This window comes from Bubalus bubalis, chromosome 4 (assembly GCF_019923935.1).
Source record: "Bubalus bubalis isolate 160015118507 breed Murrah chromosome 4, NDDB_SH_1, whole genome shotgun sequence".
Taxonomy (NCBI): Eukaryota; Metazoa; Chordata; class Mammalia; order Artiodactyla; family Bovidae; genus Bubalus; species Bubalus bubalis.
The window spans coordinates 10,713,328-10,735,197 of NC_059160.1; the positions used below are offsets into that span (position 1 = coordinate 10,713,328).

At 53.5% G+C, this 21,870-nt stretch overlaps 1 protein-coding gene across 21 annotated transcripts in view; it reads left to right on the forward strand.

The window, feature by feature from the left end:
• MICAL3 (microtubule associated monooxygenase, calponin and LIM domain containing 3) overlaps positions 1–21,870 on the forward strand; it is a 156,130-nt gene that overhangs the window by 69,709 nt on the left and 64,551 nt on the right. For all 21 annotated transcript variants that reach the window (XM_006071401.4, XM_044940888.2, XM_044940889.2 and 18 more), the window contains 10 exons: positions 10,334–10,671; positions 12,039–12,246; positions 14,506–14,622; positions 15,030–15,131; positions 15,640–15,795; positions 16,707–16,807; positions 18,819–19,076; positions 19,335–19,450; positions 20,463–20,589; positions 21,399–21,495. In XM_006071401.4, the coding sequence (XP_006071463.4) occupies positions 10,408–10,671; positions 12,039–12,246; positions 14,506–14,622; positions 15,030–15,131; positions 15,640–15,795; positions 16,707–16,807; positions 18,819–19,076; positions 19,335–19,450; positions 20,463–20,589; positions 21,399–21,495 (1,546 nt within the window). In that variant the 5' untranslated portion in view covers positions 10,334–10,407. The remainder of the gene's footprint in view (positions 1–10,333; positions 10,672–12,038; positions 12,247–14,505; positions 14,623–15,029; positions 15,132–15,639; positions 15,796–16,706; positions 16,808–18,818; positions 19,077–19,334; positions 19,451–20,462; positions 20,590–21,398; positions 21,496–21,870) is intronic.

Sequence of the window (21,870 nt, forward strand, 5' to 3'; positions counted from 1 at the left end):
TGGAGGGCAGGGTGTGACGTCTGTGCTGCGTGCGGGAAACACACGACTGCATGTGGGGCTCCGCACATGTGCGTCCAAGGTGGCTGAGGACAGCGGTCTGTGTGTGGATGGGAGGAAGTGAGGCGGCTGCGAGACCTCTGGGGCCTTGTGAACCTTGCTGAGGCTTTGGATTACTTCCTGGAAACAGTAGGCTAGTGGGGGATGTAGCAGATCACATTTAAGGGAAGAGATCACGTTTTTTCTTTGAAAAGTGTGTTCAGCATTCCTGTAGGGAGTTTAAGATTGAGAGGCAGTTGTAATGGTCCAAGCTGGAGACCACAGGTGTTCCACCAGAATACAGATAGGGAGATGCTTTGGAACCCAGAGGTCCTAGAGAGTTCGAATCAACAGGTCTTTGCTCTGAGGTGATTGGATTAAGGGGTGGACACAGAGCAGGGTCTGAAATGACCCCCAGTCTTCATTGGCGGGTGGACGGTGGTGGCATCTGAGTGCTTAGGGGGAGAGAGCCGGGGAAGAGAACAGTGTCCTGTGTGCGCTGCTTAGTCTGGGATCCCATGGAGTGTCTGCATGAAGATGTCCAGTGGTGTTTGGCTGTCAGGAGCAAGGTCAGCAAAGATAGAAGTGTTGTGGGGGGGGTCGTCCAGTTTATGAAGAGAGGGGGGCAGCCGAAACAGCTGTAGCCGTGCGAGGGAGCTGAGCAGTGTGAGACCAGTTAGTGGCTAAGAGCAGGAGGCTGAGCCAGGGAGAGGAGGGTTTCCAGGAAAAGCTCCAGAAAGCAAATGAGTGAGATAAGGACTGAAGTGTCAGCCTTTCACGCCACCCTTGGTGGAGTGATGGAGACAGAAGCCAGACTGAGAGGCAGGGGAAGGTGACAGGGCTCGCCAGGGGGTCCAGCGGTGGGGACAGGCGGGTAGAGGGGAGTTAGGAGGACGGGGAGGCAGCAGAAGGGAGGGGCTGCAGCTGGAGATGTGCACGGGGTGGAGGTGTGGGAAGGCGGGAGTGGGGAAGACGGGCGGGCGCACAGGACATGAATGACCTGACACCCTGAGCTGTACATGTAAGGATGCCCCAGACAGGGGGACACGTTCGATCGTAGATGGGGCCAGCTTCAGAAGAGAATGCAAAGCCCCTGACTGGCGGGACATCCCGAGGGGTGCGAGGACAATGAGTGCAGGCGGACAGGCAAAGGCGCTGCCTCTGCGCCTGCAGGCGGGGTGCCAAGAGTGGGCAGGTGAGCGCGGATGGGGGCCTGAATCCAGCCGGCGCTGCCCCCACCCAGGCTGCAGGTCCCGGCTCAGTGTGGCCGCGTCAGTGTGCGCTGTCGGCTTGTCTTCCTCCTGCAGCTCAGAGGAGCCGCCTCCCCACCCCACTCCTGAAGCTGGGGTGTCAGGTGTCTAGCTGTCTGTTGGTGCCCCCCACCTTCTCCACTCATCCCTGGGCACCTTGTCACAAGCTGGTGGGCGGTGCCGCTCCCCCTTGTCGTCAGCCCCAAGTGAGGGCTGCAGACACCCTGGCTTATGACAGCAGCATGGATTTCTGAGGCAGATTTCACACACACACACACACCCCCCTTAGATCTGGAAAGCTTGTAGGTCCTCCACTTTATCTTTTGGGGCAGGTGGGCTGGGAGCTGCCATGTAGTGTTTCCTGACACTGATAAATTCTTCTCTGGAACCAGATTCTTTGATGGGAGCGGGGGGCAGTTACTCTGAAACTGGCTGCGAAAATAAAGCTGCCTCCAGGTCTTGGCTCCTCTCCTGCTGGGCGGGGCCCGTGTGAGCAGGTGTGGCCTTGGAGAAGGCCTGGGTCCCCTAGTAGGACCCCTCATAGGACCCCAGGCGTGCATGTTCCTGCTCTCAACCTGGTGGCTCTGAGCGCATTTTCATTTGATTCCTCTTCATCTCACGCCCCAGCAGAGTTCTGCCTGAACCCCGATGCCACCCATCCGTGCACTAATCCGAGAGGTACTTGTGCGCTGCTCTGAGTCAGAAATGGGTTCTGGGTGCGACGGTGCAGCAGGGAGCAAAGGGCAAAAGTCCTTGTTCTCACAGAGTTCACATTCTAGAGAGGAGGACCGGCAGTAAATAGCATTTACAGTACATCAGATTGCGGTGAGTGCTTCGGGGGGAAACAAAGATGAGCCGGTGCGGGTCAGGGAGGGCCACACAGAGGAGGCAACATCCTAATAACAGCCAGGGGTGGTGAAGGTGTGGCACACACGTGCCAGCCTTTCAGAGAACGGGCGCCCCGTGTGGAGCGAGGTTTTCCTTTGTCCCCATGATGTTTCTAGGACCTGACACAGTGCTCGGCACGCAGCGGCTGCTCAGTAGTGTGTTCTGCATGCACAACTGGACCTGGGGGAAAGTATTTCAGATGAGGGGGCAGTGAGGGCTTGCAGGCAGCAAGGAGGCCCGTGTGGCTGAGGGGCCGAGCGTGGGGGCCACAGGAGGAGAAGCGAGAGGGCGAGGTCAGGGGTGTGGGCTCCCGGGACCTTCTCGGGGAATCCGTGAGCTGAGAATTCTCATGGTAACACTAGGCTGGAGGGGCTTGTCTGCTCACTAGTGTATGGTGGGGTTTTCTAGAGGCTGCGTGATATACGCAGCAGATGGAGAGCGCAGGAAGCAGGCGTGAGAGCCCAGTTGTCTTAAGTCAGATGTTGTTACTCTAATCGCTAAATTTTTGTTTTGGAAAATATTTTATGAAAGAGAATCTTAATTGTGTTACTGTGTTTTAGTTCAGTCACTCAGTCGTGTCTGGCTCTTTGCGACCCCATGGACTGCAGCACGCCAGGCTTCCCTGTCCATCACCAACTCTCAGAGCTTGCTCAAACTCACGACCATTTAGTCGGTGGTGCCATCCAACCATCTCATCCTCTGTCGTCCCCTTCTCCTCCTGCCTTCAATCTTTCCCAGCATCGGTCTTCTCCAATGAGTCAGTTCTTCGCATCAGGTGGCCAAAGTATTGGAGCTTCTGCTTCAGCATCAGTCCTTCCAATAAATATTCAGCACTGATTTCCTTTAGGATGGACTGGTTGGATCTTCTTGCAGTCCAAGGGACTCTAAAGTATTCTCTAACACCACAGTTCAAAAGCAACACTTTTTCGGCGCTCAGCTTTCTTTATAGTCTAACTCTCACATCCATACATGACTACTAGAAAAACCATAGCTTTGCTTAGACGGACCTTCATTGGCAAAGTAATGTCTCTGCTTTTTAACATGCTGTCTAGGTTGGTCGTAACTTTTCTTACAAGGAGCAAGAGTCTTTTTTAATTTCATGGTTGCAATCACACTGCAATTTGCAGTGATTTTGGAGCCTCCCAAAATAAAGTCTGTCACAGTTTCCATTGTTTCCCCATCCATTTGCCATGAAGTGATGGGACCAGATGCCATATGGGCCATTGTAAAAATGTTGGCTTTAATGCTGCTTTGGGAGCTTTGTCCGCCTAAGGGGAGGAGTCCTGGAGGGGTCTCCCTGCAGCCCCCCTGCCATCCTTGTGGGGTTGTCATGTCCCTTTGGGCTGCCACAGGGCCTTGAATCAGCAGAGCCTCTTGAGCAGCTGCTCTGTGCCTGGAGCCTGGTGCACGGGGCTGAGCTCCAAGGAGCGGGTCCAGCCCGTGTACAGGTGGACAGCTTTTGGCTGTGCTTTTCCACAACCTCAGTGAGCGTCTCTCTCTGTCTCTTTCCTCACTTGCCCACCTGCATCCTCATGGCCCTCAGACTCTTGGTCTCTGTCCCGCAGCTCTGGACTCTTGGTAGTGACTAGGCTGAGGTTCCCCTCCTGCCCTGCCGTGAGTCCCTACGCCAGGCCGAGTAGTGCTGGGTGACTCACAGGTGCTCTGTGGTCCATCGCTCCCTGAGAGGTGCCGCTGCAGGATGCAGGCTGGGGAGCAGAAACTCGGAGTCCCTGTGACACCAGAGCACCCTGGCCTTTATTGACTGAAGGGCTCCATCTCAAAGAGGCAATACAGTGATACATTGTAAGAAGAATCCTGGTTGTGTATCCTTGCTCATGTCACCTGAAGCTGCCTTTCTGGAGGCTCTATGCCTGGCGGCTGTGCATTGTTCTGACGGCACTGTTTCTCAAGCTGGGCCTCGAGTGGTTCTTCCTTCGTGGCAGCTTGGGCCTTGGGCTCTAGGGCCGGAACCTGGCCGCACCGCTCTCCTGCTGTGTGACTCTTAAGTGTCTTTAAGCAGCACTTTCCTGTCTGCAAAACGCAGGTGGTAGATTGTGGTGGAGGCTGAGATGCCGTTTGGATCTGACCGCTAGTAACTCCTCAGTGTTGGCTGCTTTCACGACAGTCCTTGTATCTTCCATGTGAACGTCGGAGTTTGGCAGGAACTTGCTGGCGGGCCTTCTCCTCCAGCCCCTCCTGCCCAGTGCCCTGGTCACACCCTCTGGGACAGGCAGGGGTGGGCGGGGGGCACAAAGGAGGCTTCACTACATTCTTCTTTCTTTCAAAAGACAGAGCGGTCTTGAGTTCTCTCATTCTGTTATGTGAGTAGCCACTTACTTAGCTTAATGTAACCTTTTGTGAATGGGATTATCAACTACTAGTTAATAGTAACACTTCTGTCATTTACTGGGTCTGGCTGTGTACCCAGCACTGCTAACATTTTGCATTCATTACCTCAATTCCTGCAAAAAACCCTTTGATTCATTGAACATTGCCTTCATTTTGCAAGTGAAGATAACTTCCTGAGATCCCGGGACTGGGGCTAGTGTTCTTTTTGATTCTTTGTTTTTCTGGGTTGTCTGGGGGCAGGCATCTGCATTTGCATTGGCATCAGCTGTTATGTTTACTGGTGTTTGGTTCTGACTTGGACTTTCTTTCTAGTATTTGCTTGGGGTGACAAAGGGCAGGGGTCATTTCTTTTTAAAGTTCAGTTTTATATATATTTTTTGATCCTTCAATATTTTATTTTTGTGATCCTATATATATATATATATATATTTACAGAAATTTTTTGGTTGACACGTAGCTGACCTGTGCTGTAGAGCCGGTGACTCAGTTGTACACATAGATATTCTTTCTGTGTTTTCTCCTCCCTCATGGTCTATCACAAGACATTGAGTGTGTAGTTCCCTGTGCTGTACAGTAGGACCTTATTGTTTGTCTGCTCTGAGTATAATGGTTTGCATTTACCAACCCCAAATTCCTTGCCTATCCCTCTCCCTCCCCGCTTCCCCCTGTCAACCACGGGTCTGTTCTCTATGAGCAGAAGTCCTTTCTGACTCATTGGTCAACTGTGTAGGTGTTTTTCCTGAAGAAATAGGTTGCTATTGAAGAAAGTAAAATAAAAGGTTTTGAGAAAACACAGTATTGGGGATTCGTGTTGTTCAGAATTGCAGACTTGGAGGAGAACCCAGAGGTCATGGTCCAGGCTCTTCCTGGCCCCCTCTAGAGAGGGCTGTTTCACAGCCAGAAGAAAGTGGTCTGAGGGCCCATAGCAGAGTACTGCATTCATAGTTGCTCTTCCGGCCCAGCCGTCTGCTCTTGCATAGCCCTCACATTAGATAGAAGTTTCCTCTGTCACCTCCATCCACTTCTCCGCCTCCTCCTCCCTAGCCACGTAGGGATCCCGGACAGATGCCCTTGTCAACTCCACAGACACTAGAGTGTTTCTGCTGGAGCTGCAGAGACTCAGTCCCTGCCCTGAGCCCGTGGGGTGGGGGTGGGGATGCTCAGTCACGTGCTTGCGGAATTAGGACCGGTGGGCAGGACTAAAGAGCAGAACCAGGGAATGGGGAGGGCCACCTGGAGGCTTCTGTGTCCTCAGCATCCTGCCAAGTGTTCATCTGATGCTAAATAGGATGGAAGGTCAGAGAACAGGGAATGGAGCGAAGTCAGGAACAAGGATCATGAAAATGTCTGCTTTCCTTCTTGTGTTGTGAGCTGCTTCCTGGGAACCAGAGAACCTTATCCCAGGGCCGTGAGGGATGAGAGGGCTTTGGGACCAGAGCTGGGAAGCAGTTGGGGTGACAAGGAGCTTCATTTCCAGATGGTCTGATTCAGTCAGCCGCCCCAGGCGAGGGACTCAGTGTCCCCATCCACAGATGATGGTGGTGGCCTGGGCGGTCCTTTTTAGAGAGACTGATCAAGAACGCAAGGCGTTTGGACACCTTGGTCCTTGTTTCCGCAAACACGAAGAAATCTCTGTAAGTTTCCTCCTAATGACATTCTAAAACAAGCCTTCCTGTCTGCCTGGCCTCCTAAGGTCTGTTCAGACAAGCAGCGCTTCTGAGTGCACTAGGAAGGGAGCGTTTCATAGATTCCTTCGCACGAGTCAGCTTTGCACACATGCTGGTATATTAGTAGTGGTGGAGAAGCTCGGGAGAAATTTAACCAAACTTGGCTCTGATTTTTTATCCTTGAAGTATAATTGTCATTTTGTTGTTTTGATTCTCTTTCCTTTTTCTATCTTTAAAAATAAATCTCCTCCACCCCTCAAGTAACCACCCATCTATTCTAAGAGCCAGAGATTGAGTGTTCTCAAACCAGCCATGAGTCAGTAACAGCCTCTTGCTCTTATAAATAGAAACATAGGCTCTGTTCCCGCGTGTTCTTCATAGGCTGTCTCTCCAGCACTTTCCTTTCCACAGCCAAGGAATGTGCTTCTGAGTCAGCAGTCAGCTGCTGAGGTTGGAGCTCGCAAGGCAACGCCAGCGGCAGAAACCGCACCGCCGCGGGAGACCGGGCCTCCCTTCCTCCTCCAACCTCCCTCCTCAGACTCCTCACTTTCCTTGTTCCTTCCTTCCACACCTTGGCTTTTCAACCCCCCGGATTTCTGGCACCTTCCAGCTGGGTTTCCAGGTCTGTAGGTTCCTGCGATCACGACTGTTGGTTTTCCCAGGCTGCTGGGACGTACACAGCCATGGGGTGGTTCAGGAGAGGCTGAGAGAAGCACGACCTGGGTTTGACCTTCAGGAATGAGGGCATGGGGGTGATGGTGGAGGGCCTTCTGTCTGCCCAGCGGCCGTCAGCGTGGACCAGCACTGGGCAGTGCCCAGGCTGCACACAACGTCCCGCCAGCAGAGCTGCAGAACAGGCACTGGAGTGTCTCTGCTGTGGCCTCTTGGCTTGTTGAGGAGGAAAGCTGAGGCAGCCCGAGGGACTTGATCTAGTGTAGTCTTACCTCAGGCGGCTGTCACACTGTCCCAGGAGCCACCTTCCCTCCACTTATCTGCTGTCATTAGTGACCTGGGGTGAACTCCCATGGATGGGCACTTCCTCCGTGTGCACCTCCGACTGGAGCCTGTTCATTTGAAAGCGCTTTGCATCAGCAGAGGGGGTGGAGCGGCAGGTGTTAATGAAGGAGTTTGTGTGTGGTGAGGTTTGAGGAAATGGGCAGCTCTTTGGAGGTATTTATTTCAAACACAGCCAGCCAGGGAGTGTTGGCCCATACTTCAGAGTTCTTTGAAAGTAGATGCTGAGACTTCAGGAGAGGGAGAGGCTTTTAGAAATGCATGTCGCAGGATCTTGAGTGTGTTGAGGTCAGCTGAAACACAGAGGTCCCTCGGGCTCCTTGCTCATCCTGGCAGGGAGTGGAAGGCAGCTGCTGCTCTTTAGGAACAAAGAAAAATCATCTTCTTTGTTGACAAGGGGCGGGACGAGAGGTGGAGTGATTGGAGTTGGTGCGGTCAGTGCTTTCCAGACACTGTGGCTGGAGGAGTGCCAGTCACCTGTGAACACAGGTAGGCAGGCAGAGGTCGGATCATGGGAGCCCTCTGCTGCCACAGGAGCGGAGCAGATACAGCTGCAGAGGTCCCATCCCGCCCGGGGCAGGAGGCAAGGAGGGCGCCCACGGAGCACACACCCTGCCACCTTGGTTTCTAGCCACTGGCTGGCTGTTCCCCTTTCCTCCACCTCTGGACAAACACATCTGGTTTTTTCTGCCACTTACAAACTTTGACCACCTGACATTTCTAAGATGACTACTGGCTTGTAAGAAAAAGAATGGATTCTTGAGAAATTTTAACATATTTCTCTTGCTGTGTTCTTCTATCTAGAATAAGCTTGCTTTGGGGAGACTGAAGGTTAGTTCCAGTTCCATTTCTCGCTGAACTCTTGGCCACGGGGGTGCTGGGAAAGGCTGTGTTTTTAGCAGTGTGTATAGGAGGTTGTTGAGTTAGTGATGTATTTGAGATGAGAAGCAAATCAGCGTGTGTCAGGTAAAGAATTACTGTCTTTGGCCTCCACAGAACAGGTCACGGCATCTGGGCCCATCGCTTAATGGCACGTAGATGGGGAAACAATGGAAACAGTGACGAACTTTATTTTGTTGGGCTCCAAAATCACTGCAGACGGTGACTGCAGCCACGAAAGTAAAAGACACTTGCTCCTTGAAAAAAAAGCTATGACAAACCTAGATAACATATTAGAAAGCAGAGACATTACTTTGCTGACAAATGTCTGTATAGTCAAATCTGTGGCTTTTTCAGTAGTCATGTACGGATGTAAGAGTTGGACCAAAAAGAAGGCTTAGCATGAAAGAATTGATGCTTTTGAACTGTGGTGTTGGAGAAGACTCTTGAGAGAGTCCCTTGGACAGCAAGGAGATCCAACCAATCCATCCTAAAGGAAATCAACCCTGAATATTCATCGGAAGGACTGAAGCTGAAGTTCCAATACTTTGGCCACCTGATGTGAAGAACTGACTCATTGGAATAGACCCTGATGCTGGGAAAGATTGAACGCAGGAGGAGAAGGGGATGACAGAGGATGAGATGGTTGGACGGCATCACCGACTCAATGGACATGAGTTTGAGCAAGCTCCGGGAGATGGCGATAGACAGGGAGGCCTGGCGTGCTGCAGTCCATGGGGTCACAAAGAGTCAGACACGACTGAACGACTGAGCAGCAGCAACAACGAGAACATGAGGACTGTTGTGTTTGGTGATGAGGGAAACCCGGGAAATGGCAGTTCCTTGTATCTAGGGTAAACCGCCCACACCTTCAGTTGATCTGGTTTAACTTTGTAATACATGGCAAGGTGTGGGGAGAAGCAGAGTGTTACTAATCCTTTCCAAGGTGCTTCTCACCTCCTCAGAGCTTTAGGATGGAAGGCGGGTCTCTTCTGTGGCGCTGCTTCTGGACGGAGCTGGGAGGCAGGCAGGTGGCATCCTCAGCAGACAGTTGGTGGCTCCCTTCGCCCTCACCTGCCTTGCTGGGTAGTGGGTCACTCCCGCTTCTACAGAGCTGAGCTCCCGTGAGGCCCTGTGTCTCGCTCAGTGGGAGGCGGGGACACACTGGGCGGCTGCTCACCTGGAGCCCCAGCAGTGAGCCCTGTGGCGGGAGGGCTCCTCTCACCTCCTCGCTGGCTCAGGGGACAGTGGGGCTGAGGGAGGCAGCAGTGTCCTTGGGGTGTCTGCACGTGGACCCCGGCCATGCCGCTGCTCGTCCTGTTGGCCTGCCCTGCTCCTCTGCTGCCCCGCCACCCTGGCCCTTGGCCCCTTGCCTCCCAGCTCTCACAGTACTTCTAGGTGGTGATGGTGAGTGAACGTGGTCCTCTTAGACCTCCCCGCGCCCTCCCCTGCGTCTGTACCGTGTCCACTTACCTCCTCCCCCACCCACCCCATGCCTCTGTATCTCTCCAGACAGCCATCTGTGCTGCCGCCCCTTCCGTCCGCGAGTCTCAGATCTCAGGGGTGGAAGGGGCGGCAGCACAGACGGGTGACCGGGGCCCCGGGCCATCCTCTTGCCAGGACTCTCCGTGCGATCTGGCCAGCCCCAAGTGGGCGGCTCCCACCTGGATGCCGGGTCCCTGGGCCTTAGCCTCGGCCGACTGGCCAGTGTGCCCCTCCACCAAGGCAGGTCAGATGTACCAGGGTCAGAGGGGAGCTCGCTGCGCCCCCCGCCCCAGATGAGTGTTTCTCTTTGTCACGCCTTGGCCTGGTGTCAGCATTCACTCAGTCCTTTCCTCTGTAAGTCTCCCTTGCAGGCCTTCTACTTTCCTTCCTCTCCATGTCCTGCACTTCTCCCCTGCTGGCTGACACTTGCTCCTCCTGGAAAGCTCAGCTGTTGTCCCTCAGAGGCCCATCTTGGGTGAGGACCCTTTCCCTGTGACGGGGCCTCTGCCCGTGTCCCCAGCCCCGTGCCTCTCTCTCTGATGCTCAGCGGAGCGCGAGCCTGTCTCACCTGCTCAGCTGTGATGTCCCTGACAGCAGCAGTCTTGCTCCTCTCCATTCCCGGGGCCTCAGATGGTGCCTGGCGTGTGGAGGGCAGGCCGCGTGTTACATTGTCTAACAGATGACTCCTGCACTTGGAAACTGTCTCCTAGAAGATGTTTCTAGATACCGACCGGGACGTGCTAACCAACCCTTTTTCTTTATTAGGTTAACGTGACGGCATCAGGCGGGTCCACAGCCCTCCCCCTGCCCCACCTGTCCAGGGCGCCGAGAGTAGGGACATGGAGGAGAGTAAGAACGAGGCCACGAATCGGGCCCACGTCCTCTTTGACCGCTTCGTGCAGGCCACCACCTGCAAGGGGACCCTCAAGGCCTTCCAAGAGCTCTGTGACCACCTGGAACTGAAGCCTAAGGACCACCGCTCCTTTTATCACAAGCTCAAGTCCAAGCTTAACTACTGGAAAGCCAAGGCCCTCTGGGCAAAGCTGGACAAGCGGGGCAGCCACAAAGACTACAAGAAGGGAAAGGTGTGCACGAACACCAAGGTAGGGCCTGGGACTCCCTGGAGAGGGAGAGGGCATCAGGCGGAGGTAGCCTGTGAGGCTGGGTAGGGTCATCCACTGCCTGGGGGGGCGTCGGGCTCAGCCCGCGTGCGGGTCCTCTGCCTGTGTTCATTCGACCGTTCCTCCTGCCCCGCTCTTACCCCTGGACTGACACAGGAACATGGGAGTCTCAGCTGCTGAGAACTACCCTGCAGTCAAATGATATGGGGGCTGTTTGATTTTGCTGCTGCTCTGGCTGACTCTCACGCTGTTAGAGGACGCAGGCCACTGAGCACAGAGGTAGCCAGGCCCTGTTGGGATCCTGTCTGTCTGGGTGGCCTGGTGCTTGGCAGAGCAGCCTCTGGACTCAGTGTCTGGTAAGGTGTGCAGAGTATTGGCCAACTTGGGGATTTCCCACAGGCTTCAGACCTCCTTTCATCCGTTTTCCGGAGGCCTGTGTTGATAAGCAAGGGCTTTATAAACCAAAGAATTTCTTTTGCTTGCTTCACCATCTAGAGAAATCTTAGGCAAAGACCGAAGATGTCCACTCAAGTGTGCTGGAGGAGGCGTGGGGAGTGGAGAAGGATAACACATTCTGTGTTTTCCTCATTATGTAAGAGCCCTTTCTGTGAGAAGCTGGAAAAGCTAGCTTTTGCAGAAGTTGGAGATGACGTTAGGACTGCTGTTACTATTTCATGAGCCTTAACTTGCCCTTTGTGGGTTTGTATTTGGGTAGGTATTCATACACAGAATTCAAGTAATTCAAGGGCATACTTTTATGAGTGTGCTCTAGAGTTTTATTAAGAATGAGGAGAATCTGAAGCCAGAGGCAGTGCCTGTCTCTCCTCTGGACATGCATGTGAACTAGTTCAGTGTCAGCCAGAGTCCTTCTCTAGAACATGGATCTTCAAGAACTCTCTTCAGCACAGGAAGCTCTGACTCCTGAGGATTACCTCCTGGGAATCTTTCAAGCAGTAGGTCCATCCAGGACCCAGGCTTGCTTGGCTGTGTGTTTAGTGATCTGTGTCTCCTCAAGCAGATGGAGATCTGCTTGACTTACAAGCCTTCCAAAAGGTTTTCTCCTGTTGATGAGAGGTGACATGTGAGTTTCATCCTGCGTTGATGTCATGGCCCAGGTAAAGATATGCAGGTGCCCTGTCTGAGTTTCTGTCCAGCAGTGAAAGTCAAGTCTTCCTCCATCCAGAGTGCTCACAGCTTCTCTCAGAAGCCATTGTGGGCGCTCCACTCTGACCCAGATGGGAGTGAAGGTTTCTTGGTAATGGGGAGAATAGCCCTGTGGGAGCTTTAGGGAATGGTAGTCATGAGGTCAAGAGTGCTGCCTTTGCCCTGAAAGCAGCCATGTCTTTCAGTGTCTCATCATTGGAGCCGGCCCCTGCGGTCTCCGCACAGCCATCGATTTGTCCTTGCTGGGAGCTAAGGTGGTCGTCATTGAGAAGCGAGATGCCTTCTCCCGCAACAACGTCTTGCACCTCTGGCCCTTCACCATACATGACCTGAGAGGTCTGGGTGCCAAGAAGTTCTATGGCAAGTTCTGTGCTGGGGCCATCGACCACATCAGTAAGTAAGATCAGCACTCCTATGGAATCCTGCCTCTGCCCACTTCTCAGGGGACAATGGCAGGCAGATTCTAGAAGCTGGTGGGCCCTGTCATCATTCGTGTCTGTTGTGTAGAGAGCACACTCGACTTGGAGTTGGAGTACCTGCCCTCCGGAGGTTCTGTAACCTGAGATTCTTAAGTACCAATGTGTCTCCTGCAAAATGAGTTTAGCTTAAGGAGCTCTAAGGTCCTGGGCTCTTACTGAGCACTGGCAGTGGGTGGGATGGGCGCTGGGGCCAGTCCAGAAAACAGACCTCCAGTGTGGGCTTTGACCCTCTGGTGGCTCATAGTCCAGAGGGAGAGGCCCGAGGTGTGGGCTCGCTGTGATGCGCTGCTGTGGGTGCCTCCTGACGAGAGGGCACATGCTCTGGGGGTGGCCCTGGGGATCAGAAGGACAAACTCCTGGTCTGGCTGTGAGTGGCCAGTCGATAGTGAGATTCCTTCGTTGGGTGGTTCTCGCGAGTTCTGCAGCACGCAGGGCTCCTGCTGGACTCTGGTCCCCTCCAGGCTCGGCCTGGGCCCGTTGAGTCAGTAGACATTAATGCAGACAGTGCTTTTGTTTTCATGCTGATCTGAAAAGTGGTTCAGAACAGACTGTCTACTTTATGAGGCTGAAGTCTTGTCTGTTGATCGTCACTGATGGTTTCAGGGGAGCCTTATCAAGGAGCTGCTGTTCGGAGCTCTTCAGGTGTGTCCTGTAAACATCGGCTTCAAAGCAGTTGTGCCAGTTTATCACCTGCTGGCCGACAGAGGCCACATTCCACTAGTAGCAGAAGCGCTCTGTCTGTTGGGCTGTACGGTATAAAGCATCTTGGAACTCAGCTGTGTACAGCTATAGTGTGTGCCAGCAGAGGATTTAAGGAGCCTGGGAGTGTGACTCGGAAGGGTGGGCGGGGGGGAAATAACTGAGATGACCTCAAGGAGGGTTAGCATGTTTCCTAGCATGTTGTCACAGCCTGCCGGCACCTTGGTCTTAGCAGAGGGCAGGGTCGTCACATCAGTGGACTTGTCTGCCTTGTGCGTGGCAGGATTTGTCTTAGAGCCCGGACCCTCTCTCAGCAGCCCTGGGCTGCTGCCGTGCCTGGCACCTGGGAGGTACTCACCGGACGTTGAACAGATACATAACTCTCACTGTGATAATGAGCAAGATTTTATATCATTTTGAGCCTTAGTTCCTACACCTGTGGACCAGAAGTGGGAGGGGGACAGTAAGAGACTGAGGTTGGATGGAGGGTGCCCTTTTCAGCGTGTATGGATGTGTGGCCATCAGCGAGGTACAAGGTGAGAAAAGCCGTGGGCAGTTCAGGAGGCAGTGCAGCCCTTTGTGTCCAGTGGGAGGTGCCCCTGGGGCCCATCTTCCACCTTCTGTGGTGAGTCCTGTCAGTGTCATAGGTTCTGCTCGGTCACTGTGACTCTGAGCCCATCAGGGAGGATTGGGGGGCTCTGAGCCCATAGGGAGGATTGGGGGGCTCTGAGCCCATCAGGGAGGATTGGGGGACTCTGAACACATCAGGGAGGATGGGGGAAGGCTCTGAGCACATCAGGGAGGATGGGGGGCTCTGAGCCCATCAGGGAGGATTGGGGGACTCTGAACACATCAGGGAGGATGGGGGGCTTTGAGCCCATCAGGGAGGATGGGGGAGGGCTCTGAGCACATCAGGGAGGATGGGGGGCTCTGAGCCCATCAGGGAGGATTGGGGGACTCTGAGCACATCAGGGAGGATGGGGGACCCTGAGCCCATCAGGGAGGATGGGGGAGGGCTCTGAGCACATCAGGGAGGATGGGGAGGGGCTCTGAGCACATCAGGGAGGATGGGGAGGGGCTCTGAGCCCATCAGGGAGGATTGGGGGACTCTGAGCACATCAGAGAGGATGGGGGACTCTGAGCCCATCAGGGAGGATGGGGGAGGGCTCTGAGCCCATTAGGGAGGATGGGGGAGGGTGCGTGTCTCCTGCTGTCTCAGTGCTCTCGTGTGCTGGGAATACCTAACCCAAGAGGTGGGCATGGCCCCGTGTGTGTCTCTGGAACATCTGCACTGAGTTGTATTTGCCCTGGGAAAGGAAAGACGCTACAGGCATGGCTGGGAAAAGCCTGCTGCTGGTGACTTTAAGCAGCCGAGTAAACTCTGTGTGCACGGGTGGGTGGGGGAACTGGGGTAGTGATGCTGACTGTCTGCCCCACTGAGGACCCTCACTCGTGCAATCTTCTGCCCACTCAGGTATCCGTCAGCTTCAGCTAATACTTTTGAAAGTAGCCTTGATCCTAGGCATTGAGATCCACGTCAATGTGGAATTCCGAGGACTTGTGGAGCCTCCCGAGGATCAAGAAAATGAACGTGAGTGTACAAATAAGGAGGGAAAGGGGCTGGAAGGGGTGAGAAAGATTTGATCTGGGGGGAGACGACAGGCGTCTCGGGTAGTTTTCAGAGCTGGTTAAAGGGCTTCTCCGTTTGTACAGCCTGTGGAGGAACTTTGACTTAATGAGGAGGCCCTGACATAGTATGAGACATGCCGGGTGCTTGGATCCATTATAGAAGGTTATGTGCTGGGGGACGTTCCTTTGTGAGCCTTCCTCAAAGCTTCTTTCTTTCTTTGGTTTGTGCCCCATGCTTTTACGCCTGCTATGTTTGACATGGGGTTTTGTGCCATCTGCACACCTGGATATCTAGAGATCTGGGTGTATGAACATCTCAAGTAAATGAATGGGTCTGGTGACGACCTTCATTCTGACTTTGGTCCACAGGGATAGGTTGGCGGGCCCTGGTGCACCCCAAAACGCACCCTGTGTCAGAATATGAGTTTGAAGTGATCATCGGCGGGGATGGCCGCAGGAATACCTTGGAAGGTACTGGGCAGTCTCCTCCTCCTGCTGGTTCACAGCCAGGGAAGGGTCGCCCTCCCCAAGCCCCGTAAGAGCTTGTGTCCTCAGAGTCCCCACTCCTGAGACCCCTCCTCTGGTCCATGCCTGTGCTGGTGGATGGCAGGCCCCACCAGCTGGCTCTCAGGCACTTCTCTGGGTGCAGGGAGACAGGCTCTCATGAGCCGGGGGCACTGCAGATCTAGACCTGACTTATTCAAGCAGACGGAGCCTCGCACTGAGTGCTTCTCTGGCCCGTCAGATTTTCAGTGTTAGCTGTGGGTGACTTTGACATCTTGCTGGATTGGGAAGGCTTTGGGAGGTAGACACCTTACTTCCAGACAGAGGAGAGCTGCCCTCAATTTCCCGTGATTCCCACCCCCCATACTCCTCCATGTCCTCATCAGAACCCCTCCTATTTCTCCTGTTTGACGTGAACTTCCTGCTTCTCTGGCCAGCTTTTGTCATCTCTGAAAATTTCTTCCCCGCTTCCCAGGATTTCGTCGGAAAGAATTCCGTGGCAAATTGGCCATTGCCATTACAGCGAATTTTATTAACCGAAATACAACAGCAGAAGCCAAAGTGGAAGAAATCAGTGGTGTGGCTTTTATATTCAACCAAAAATTTTTCCAGGAACTGAGGGAAGCCACAGGTTGGTGTTAATATCTCCACGGCGGAAGGAAAGACTCTGAATATCACTCTGGTCCTCGTCTGGGGGGCTGGCGGGGCGGGGGTCGTCGCTGCTACGGCCGTGCTGTGGCCTCTGCCCTTTCTGCACTGCTGTGTTCGCTCTGAGCGTTGTGCCGTACATGCCTCTGTCTCCTGCTCTGCTGTCTTTTGTGCTCATCGCTGTGGCTGGGCTGCTCCTCCTGCTTGAACCTCTTCCCCTGCCTGGCGCTGAGTCGCTGTGGGTGGGGAGCCCTGGTTTGTTGGGAAGCAGACTGCAGGTGTTGAGTGTGTTTTCTTTTTCCTGAGTTCATTTGCTTCTAAAGTAAACCACGTGCCAGATAAAAACGAGGCTGTTGTGTGGTAGCTTGTGAATAGATTCACTTGGACATTTCACTGCAACAAAAATGTGTGACAGATTGCAGTTAGCTGTTTTCTAGAACACAGTTTCTTACCATTGCATCTGATTTTTTAGGTTAATAGATTTAAAGAGCCAGTGGTGCGCTCTCTGCTTCCAGCATCTGGTTGTCTGTCTTGCTCGTGAGCGTCTGGGAGATTCCCCCATTGCCTTGATGGGTATCAAAGAAGCTTAACCTGAGAACTGACTCAGACCCTCTTCCTCAGGGTTAACCTCTTCCTTCTTCCCATCCTCATGTTTCTGCTTCCTGTTGATGGCTGTTGTTAGGATAACAGGGTGTCAGGTAAATGCAGAGCAGCGTGAGGATGGCCAGGCTTCCCTCTTTTTGTGAACAAACGGGCAGGGTGTGAAAATCGGGCTCAGACACCTGTTTTCTCTTTCCTGCCTGGGGTTCCAGGACCCCGGTCTCTGTGGACTGATAATAGTCATCCCCCCACTTCTCAGCAGACCCTCACGTGTGAGTCTGTCCTCTGTCGCAGGGATCGACCTGGAGAACATTGTCTACTACAAAGATGACACACACTACTTCGTTATGACTGCCAAGAAGCAGAGCTTACTGGACAAAGGGGTGATACTGCATGTGAGTCACGGATTTCTTTTAGACCTCTTTTTATGTATCAGGTCATGTGATTACCAAGATAAAGAATTTTATTGTCTGATTAGTTTTTCTTGCAAAGTCATTAAAACGAGTATCTCGCTCATCTTCTGGGACTGTGTATTTTGTAATCCTCTGACGTTTTTTAGTTTAACACTTTACAAAATCTCATTTTGGAAAATATCAAGTGTGAACAAAAGTGGAGAGACGTGGGTAATGAACCCCCGTGTGCCTCTTATCCAGCTTCACAGGGATCAGCACGCGGCCAGCACTGCCTACTCCCCACTCCTGCGTGGGGCTGTGCAGAGCAATCTCAGGTAGCATTTTGTGCATAAATATTCAGTGTAATTTTAGTGCTTAGGCTTGTGGCTTATGGTGCATTCCCATGTGGCTGATTATTGGTTGGTTAATAGGTTGTCCTTTGGGAGAGGGTTGTAGAGCTAAGGGGCTTATAGAGGGAAGGGAGTTTGGTGTTTCTGGGATCTGGTTACAGAGGCCCAGGGAACAGAGCCTCAGTCAGGCTTTATTTGGACCTCTTTGTGGCCTGACAGTGAGGACTCTTGTTCACCTGGAGTCAGGGCCAGCTAAGCCTTTTTTCCAGATGACTGATTGTGTGACATTCCCTGAGACGATGACCTGGAAATGGAATCAGAGCCACAGGTGGATGGCTCCTCCAGAGACGGTTCCTTAGGAGAGTTTCTTAAGTCTCGCTGGGTCTGCTGGCCTGGGTTCGAGAATTACTGCCGCTGTGCTGACACGCTGGCCGAGGCCCCTGCGGCCCAGCACAGACTCGCGGCTGAGGCAGGCGTCCCAGCTCCGCAGGTGCTGATGCGTGACGCTGCCGCTTTGCCTTGGGCAGTGCTGGGCAGCAGGGAGCTTGCCCGCAGCAGTCTCCTCCTCGGGGGCCTCCGTCTGTGTCTCAGCCCTGTGGCCTTTGTGTGTGTCAGGAGAAGGGAGCAGAGCAGTGGATGCAGCCCGTGCCGCCGGAGTATATCCAGAGTGGGATATACTCAGTTGGATGTTTCATCGGGAAGAGATACTCATGAGCCTGCTGGTGCGCCTTGGGGCCAGGCTAAGACTTGACATCTACCGTCCTCGTCAGGACTGTGCTAATCAGTTGACATTATGTTGGAACAATCTAGATTGGTGCAACCTGATGTACTTTTCCTTTTTGTTTTTGGTTTTTTTTTAGCACACAGGGTGTGTGCCACTGAATCCTGAGCCCATGGTGGCTACTCACTAAGTATTGAACAAACCAACGTGAGTGTGCGTGTCTGCCCTTTCCATCTTGTCTGGGCAGCTGGAGGTGCCCTCAGAGACACTTGGGGAGCTCCGGTCGCCCTTGAGGAGGAGGCCTGATCAGTGTGCAGGAACCTCCAGAGCAGAGGAGTTTCTCAATCCTCTCTGTGGAGAGCCCTTTTTCTCTTGTCATTTTTCTTTGTTGGTGGATTACTGTGGGGCCTTCCAGAATCCTGTGTATTGTTTGGAAAGCTTCTGTTCCATCCTCAGTGTATCTCTTGCCGGTTCCCTGGGCTGCTGGTGCCCCCACCTCCTTATCCGTCGGCCATGGAAGCTTTGGGTTCTTCCTTTGGGGTCGATGGGAGACTCAGGCTGAGTGTCCTGTGTCGCCCAGTTGCTGTCAGAAGAGGATGCTTGCTGATAGCGGCCTTAACTGGGGATGCTTTTCAGTTCACAAGGCACCATCCCATGAGTCATTGTATTTGGTGTTCAGAGCAGCTCCGTGAGGTGGAGTGGATTCGACTGCACAAGTAGTGACTTGTTCCAAGAACGATGGAAAAGCAGGGCCTCTGTCTCTAGGTGGCAAAACCTGTGTTCTTTAGAAACAAGCCCCCTCCCTTCCCGAATTTGTGTGGAGGACTTACTTATTGGAACAGGAAGCCACTCTCGGGCAGGGAAGGTGGTGTGGCCGTGGCCAATGGGCCCCTATGCCCCTGCCGGGGCTTTCCCTTGAGCCTCCCCCCGTCTCTGGAGACAGGACTACGCCGACACGGAGCTCTTGCTCTCCCGGGAGAATGTGGACCAGGAGGCCCTGCTGAGCTACGCCCGGGAGGCAGCCGACTTCTCCACCCAGCAGCAGCTGCCGTCGCTGGACTTCGCCATCAACCACTACGGGCAGCCTGACGTGGCCATGTTCGACTTCACGTGCATGTATGCCTCCGAGAATGCGGCCCTGGTGCGGGAGCACAACGGGCACCAGCTGCTGGTGGCTCTGGTGGGGGACAGCCTCCTGGAGGTGAGAGCGGGTGTTAGGGGCAGCATGACTAGGAACATGGGGTCCCAGGCTGGGAGCGTCTGTGTCATCCTGCCGTGTAGAGTCCAACCTAGGGGCTCAGAGCCTGCTGAGTTAGGGTTAGGACCTGCCAGGTTGTTGGGGGGAAGGGCAGTATGTCCTGCTACAACGTCCTCTCAGGGGCAAAGGCTTTCTTTGCTCAGGAGTTTAGTTTCCCTCTATTAAAAGGTAATTAATTCTCTGTTTTCTATCTCCTTCTAGCCTTTTTGGCCAATGGGAACAGGAATAGCCCGGGGCTTTCTGGCTGCTATGGACTCAGCCTGGATGGTGCGTAGCTGGTCTCTGGGGACAAGCCCCTTGGAAGTCCTGGCAGAGAGGTAACCGCAGGGGCCCTCCGCGATGAGATGGAGCGTCAGTTGTAGGCTGGGCTCAGGTTTCTCCTTCTTAATTGATGATATATTCTTATTTAGGAGAAGAAAGGTAAGATAGGTATTCATAAAATCATAGACACCTACTGGTTATCTCAGGGATGTTCTCCTGTCACTCTCCAAAGCAAACTCTTCCAAGCGGTGTCTGAATCTTTGTGTAACACTGACGGGTGTTCTCTGATTCCTCTGTGACAGTTATGTAAACAGGGGTATGAAAATCCTGTGTCAAGTCCTTCTTGTCTTTGAACTAGAGAGACTTACACTAATGAAATCAGTGTGGTAGCTGGGGATGTCCTAACTTAGAACTAATTAAAGATGCCTTTGAATTCAAAGGGAAACACCAAACTACTTGTAAGCATTTCTCAAATGTCAGATATTTTGAAGCAGATAATTGCAAATGAGCTAAGACCTGAGATTTGCATGCTGATAAAGAACAGGTGCCTTGACCAGAACTAGAGAAAGAGGATATGCTGGGTGAAATTCGGGGTTCATATCATTTTAAGTCTGTTAAATAAGGTCCTCTGGGGTCACAGTTACCTAAGGGGTCACAGCCAGGAAATAGCAGTCCTTTGAGGGTGGGACTCCTGGTCTCAGGGGTCACGAGGGTGTGGAGAGAAACTGGACATGTGGGCGGGGTGTGTGGCAGGGGGCCTTTGCAAGTGGCAAGTTTTTTTCATTTTCTTAAAAATTTGGTGAACTTGCCAAAACAGAGCACAGTAGTAAATTAGATTCAGGCTTTGCTCCCGCCCACAGCAGTGTGCTTGCCCTTCTTGCTGGGGCGTAGCAGGCTGGGGCCTGTGGGATCCTCGAGGTAGAGGGGATGGGAAGCAGGGCTGATGTGGGGGTGGGGGAACCCCATCCAGGAGGAAGGTTGGCCCTGCCCTGGGCTCTCAGAGCATGGAAATATCATCAGAGGTGTTCGTTGCTGTCACTGCTCTGAGCGTATTGTTCGTTGTTGCAGGGAAAGCATTTATAGGTTGCTGCCTCAGACCACCCCTGAGAACGTGAGCAAGAACTTCAGCCAGTACAGCATCGACCCGGTCACCAGATACCCTAACGTGAATGTCAACTTTCTCCGGCCGAGCCAGGTGAGAGTCCCTGGCCAGTCGGGCATGCCCTGGCCACTGTCAGGCCCGGTCAGACCCTGTGGATACGAGCATACACAGCCTTCCTTAAGAACCAAGTGACGTCTCCCTGAGTTGGCCGAGGAGGCGTTTTCCATCAGCAGATAGAGCAGCCAGGGCGGCAGGTGTGCAGTGACGAGCAGGGCACAGCCCTGGCTCCCTGGGCAGGGCGTGTGGTGCACACCTGTGTCACTGCCACCAGTCACCGTGACCGGGCCCTCCCCTCCCCTGCCCTTGTCTCCTTGTCTGCGCCACGGAGACCACCACCCCAGCTCCCTGGGTCTTTGTGCTGCAGACCGACTGGTCCCTTGAGAGGACTTGGGAAGATAAGACTCTGCAAGTAAAAAATACTGTCGTCCGGCTCAGAATATCTGAAGCCTTGTTATTGCACCAAGAGTGACATTTCACAAAGCACAGTAATTCCAAAGAGTCCAACAACATTGAGAAAGCAGCTCATTCAAGATATCTGTGTCCTAGACTGTACAGTGGGCCTCTGTGTTTAGGGGTGAAACCTGCCGTTACTGGGAGTCATGGCCCAGCAGAGACTAAGCAAGCCCCTCCCGCCATGGCCAGGTGTCTGTCTGTCATAGGTCCTCACAACGCATGCGCGTTTGTGTGTGTGACCTGCTGCGTCCTGGAAGGGGTGAGGGCTGGCGTTACCCCTTCTGACCACACATTGCCCAGGTTTTCACTGTGGGCATTCTGTTCTCAGGTGGGCCTTGGTTCCTTGGTGTGTGATTTCCCTTCTTCACGACTTATAACCTTCCTGCCAGGTGCGCCATCTGTATGATACTGGAGACACAAAAGATGTTCATTTGGAGATGGAGAACCTTGTGAATTCCCGAACCACCCCAAAGCTGGCCCGCAACGGTGAGTCCCGGTTTGGCCTTTCAGCCAACTCAGCTGTTCTGTGCGAAGGCTGGGCTGTGGTGTGCACAGTGTTGGTCAGGACTGGATGGGATGGGACTGCTCTGCCCCGTGATACACAAGTCAGCCCCACAGCCAGGAAATAGCAGTGTTTCAAGGCTGGGAAACCTGGTCTCAGAGGTCACGAGGGAGTGGAGAGAAACTGGATACGTGCTGTTGAGAGGGTGGGGTGTATGTGCGGGGCCTTTGAGTGTACATGCCAGCCCAGGTTTGCGGGGAAGGTCCTATCGGAGAAGCCGTGGCCTCGAAGCTGAGGACCACGAGCCTGCAGGACACGATGGTCGAGGCAGACCCGTGCTGTACTTTGTGTCTGGTGAG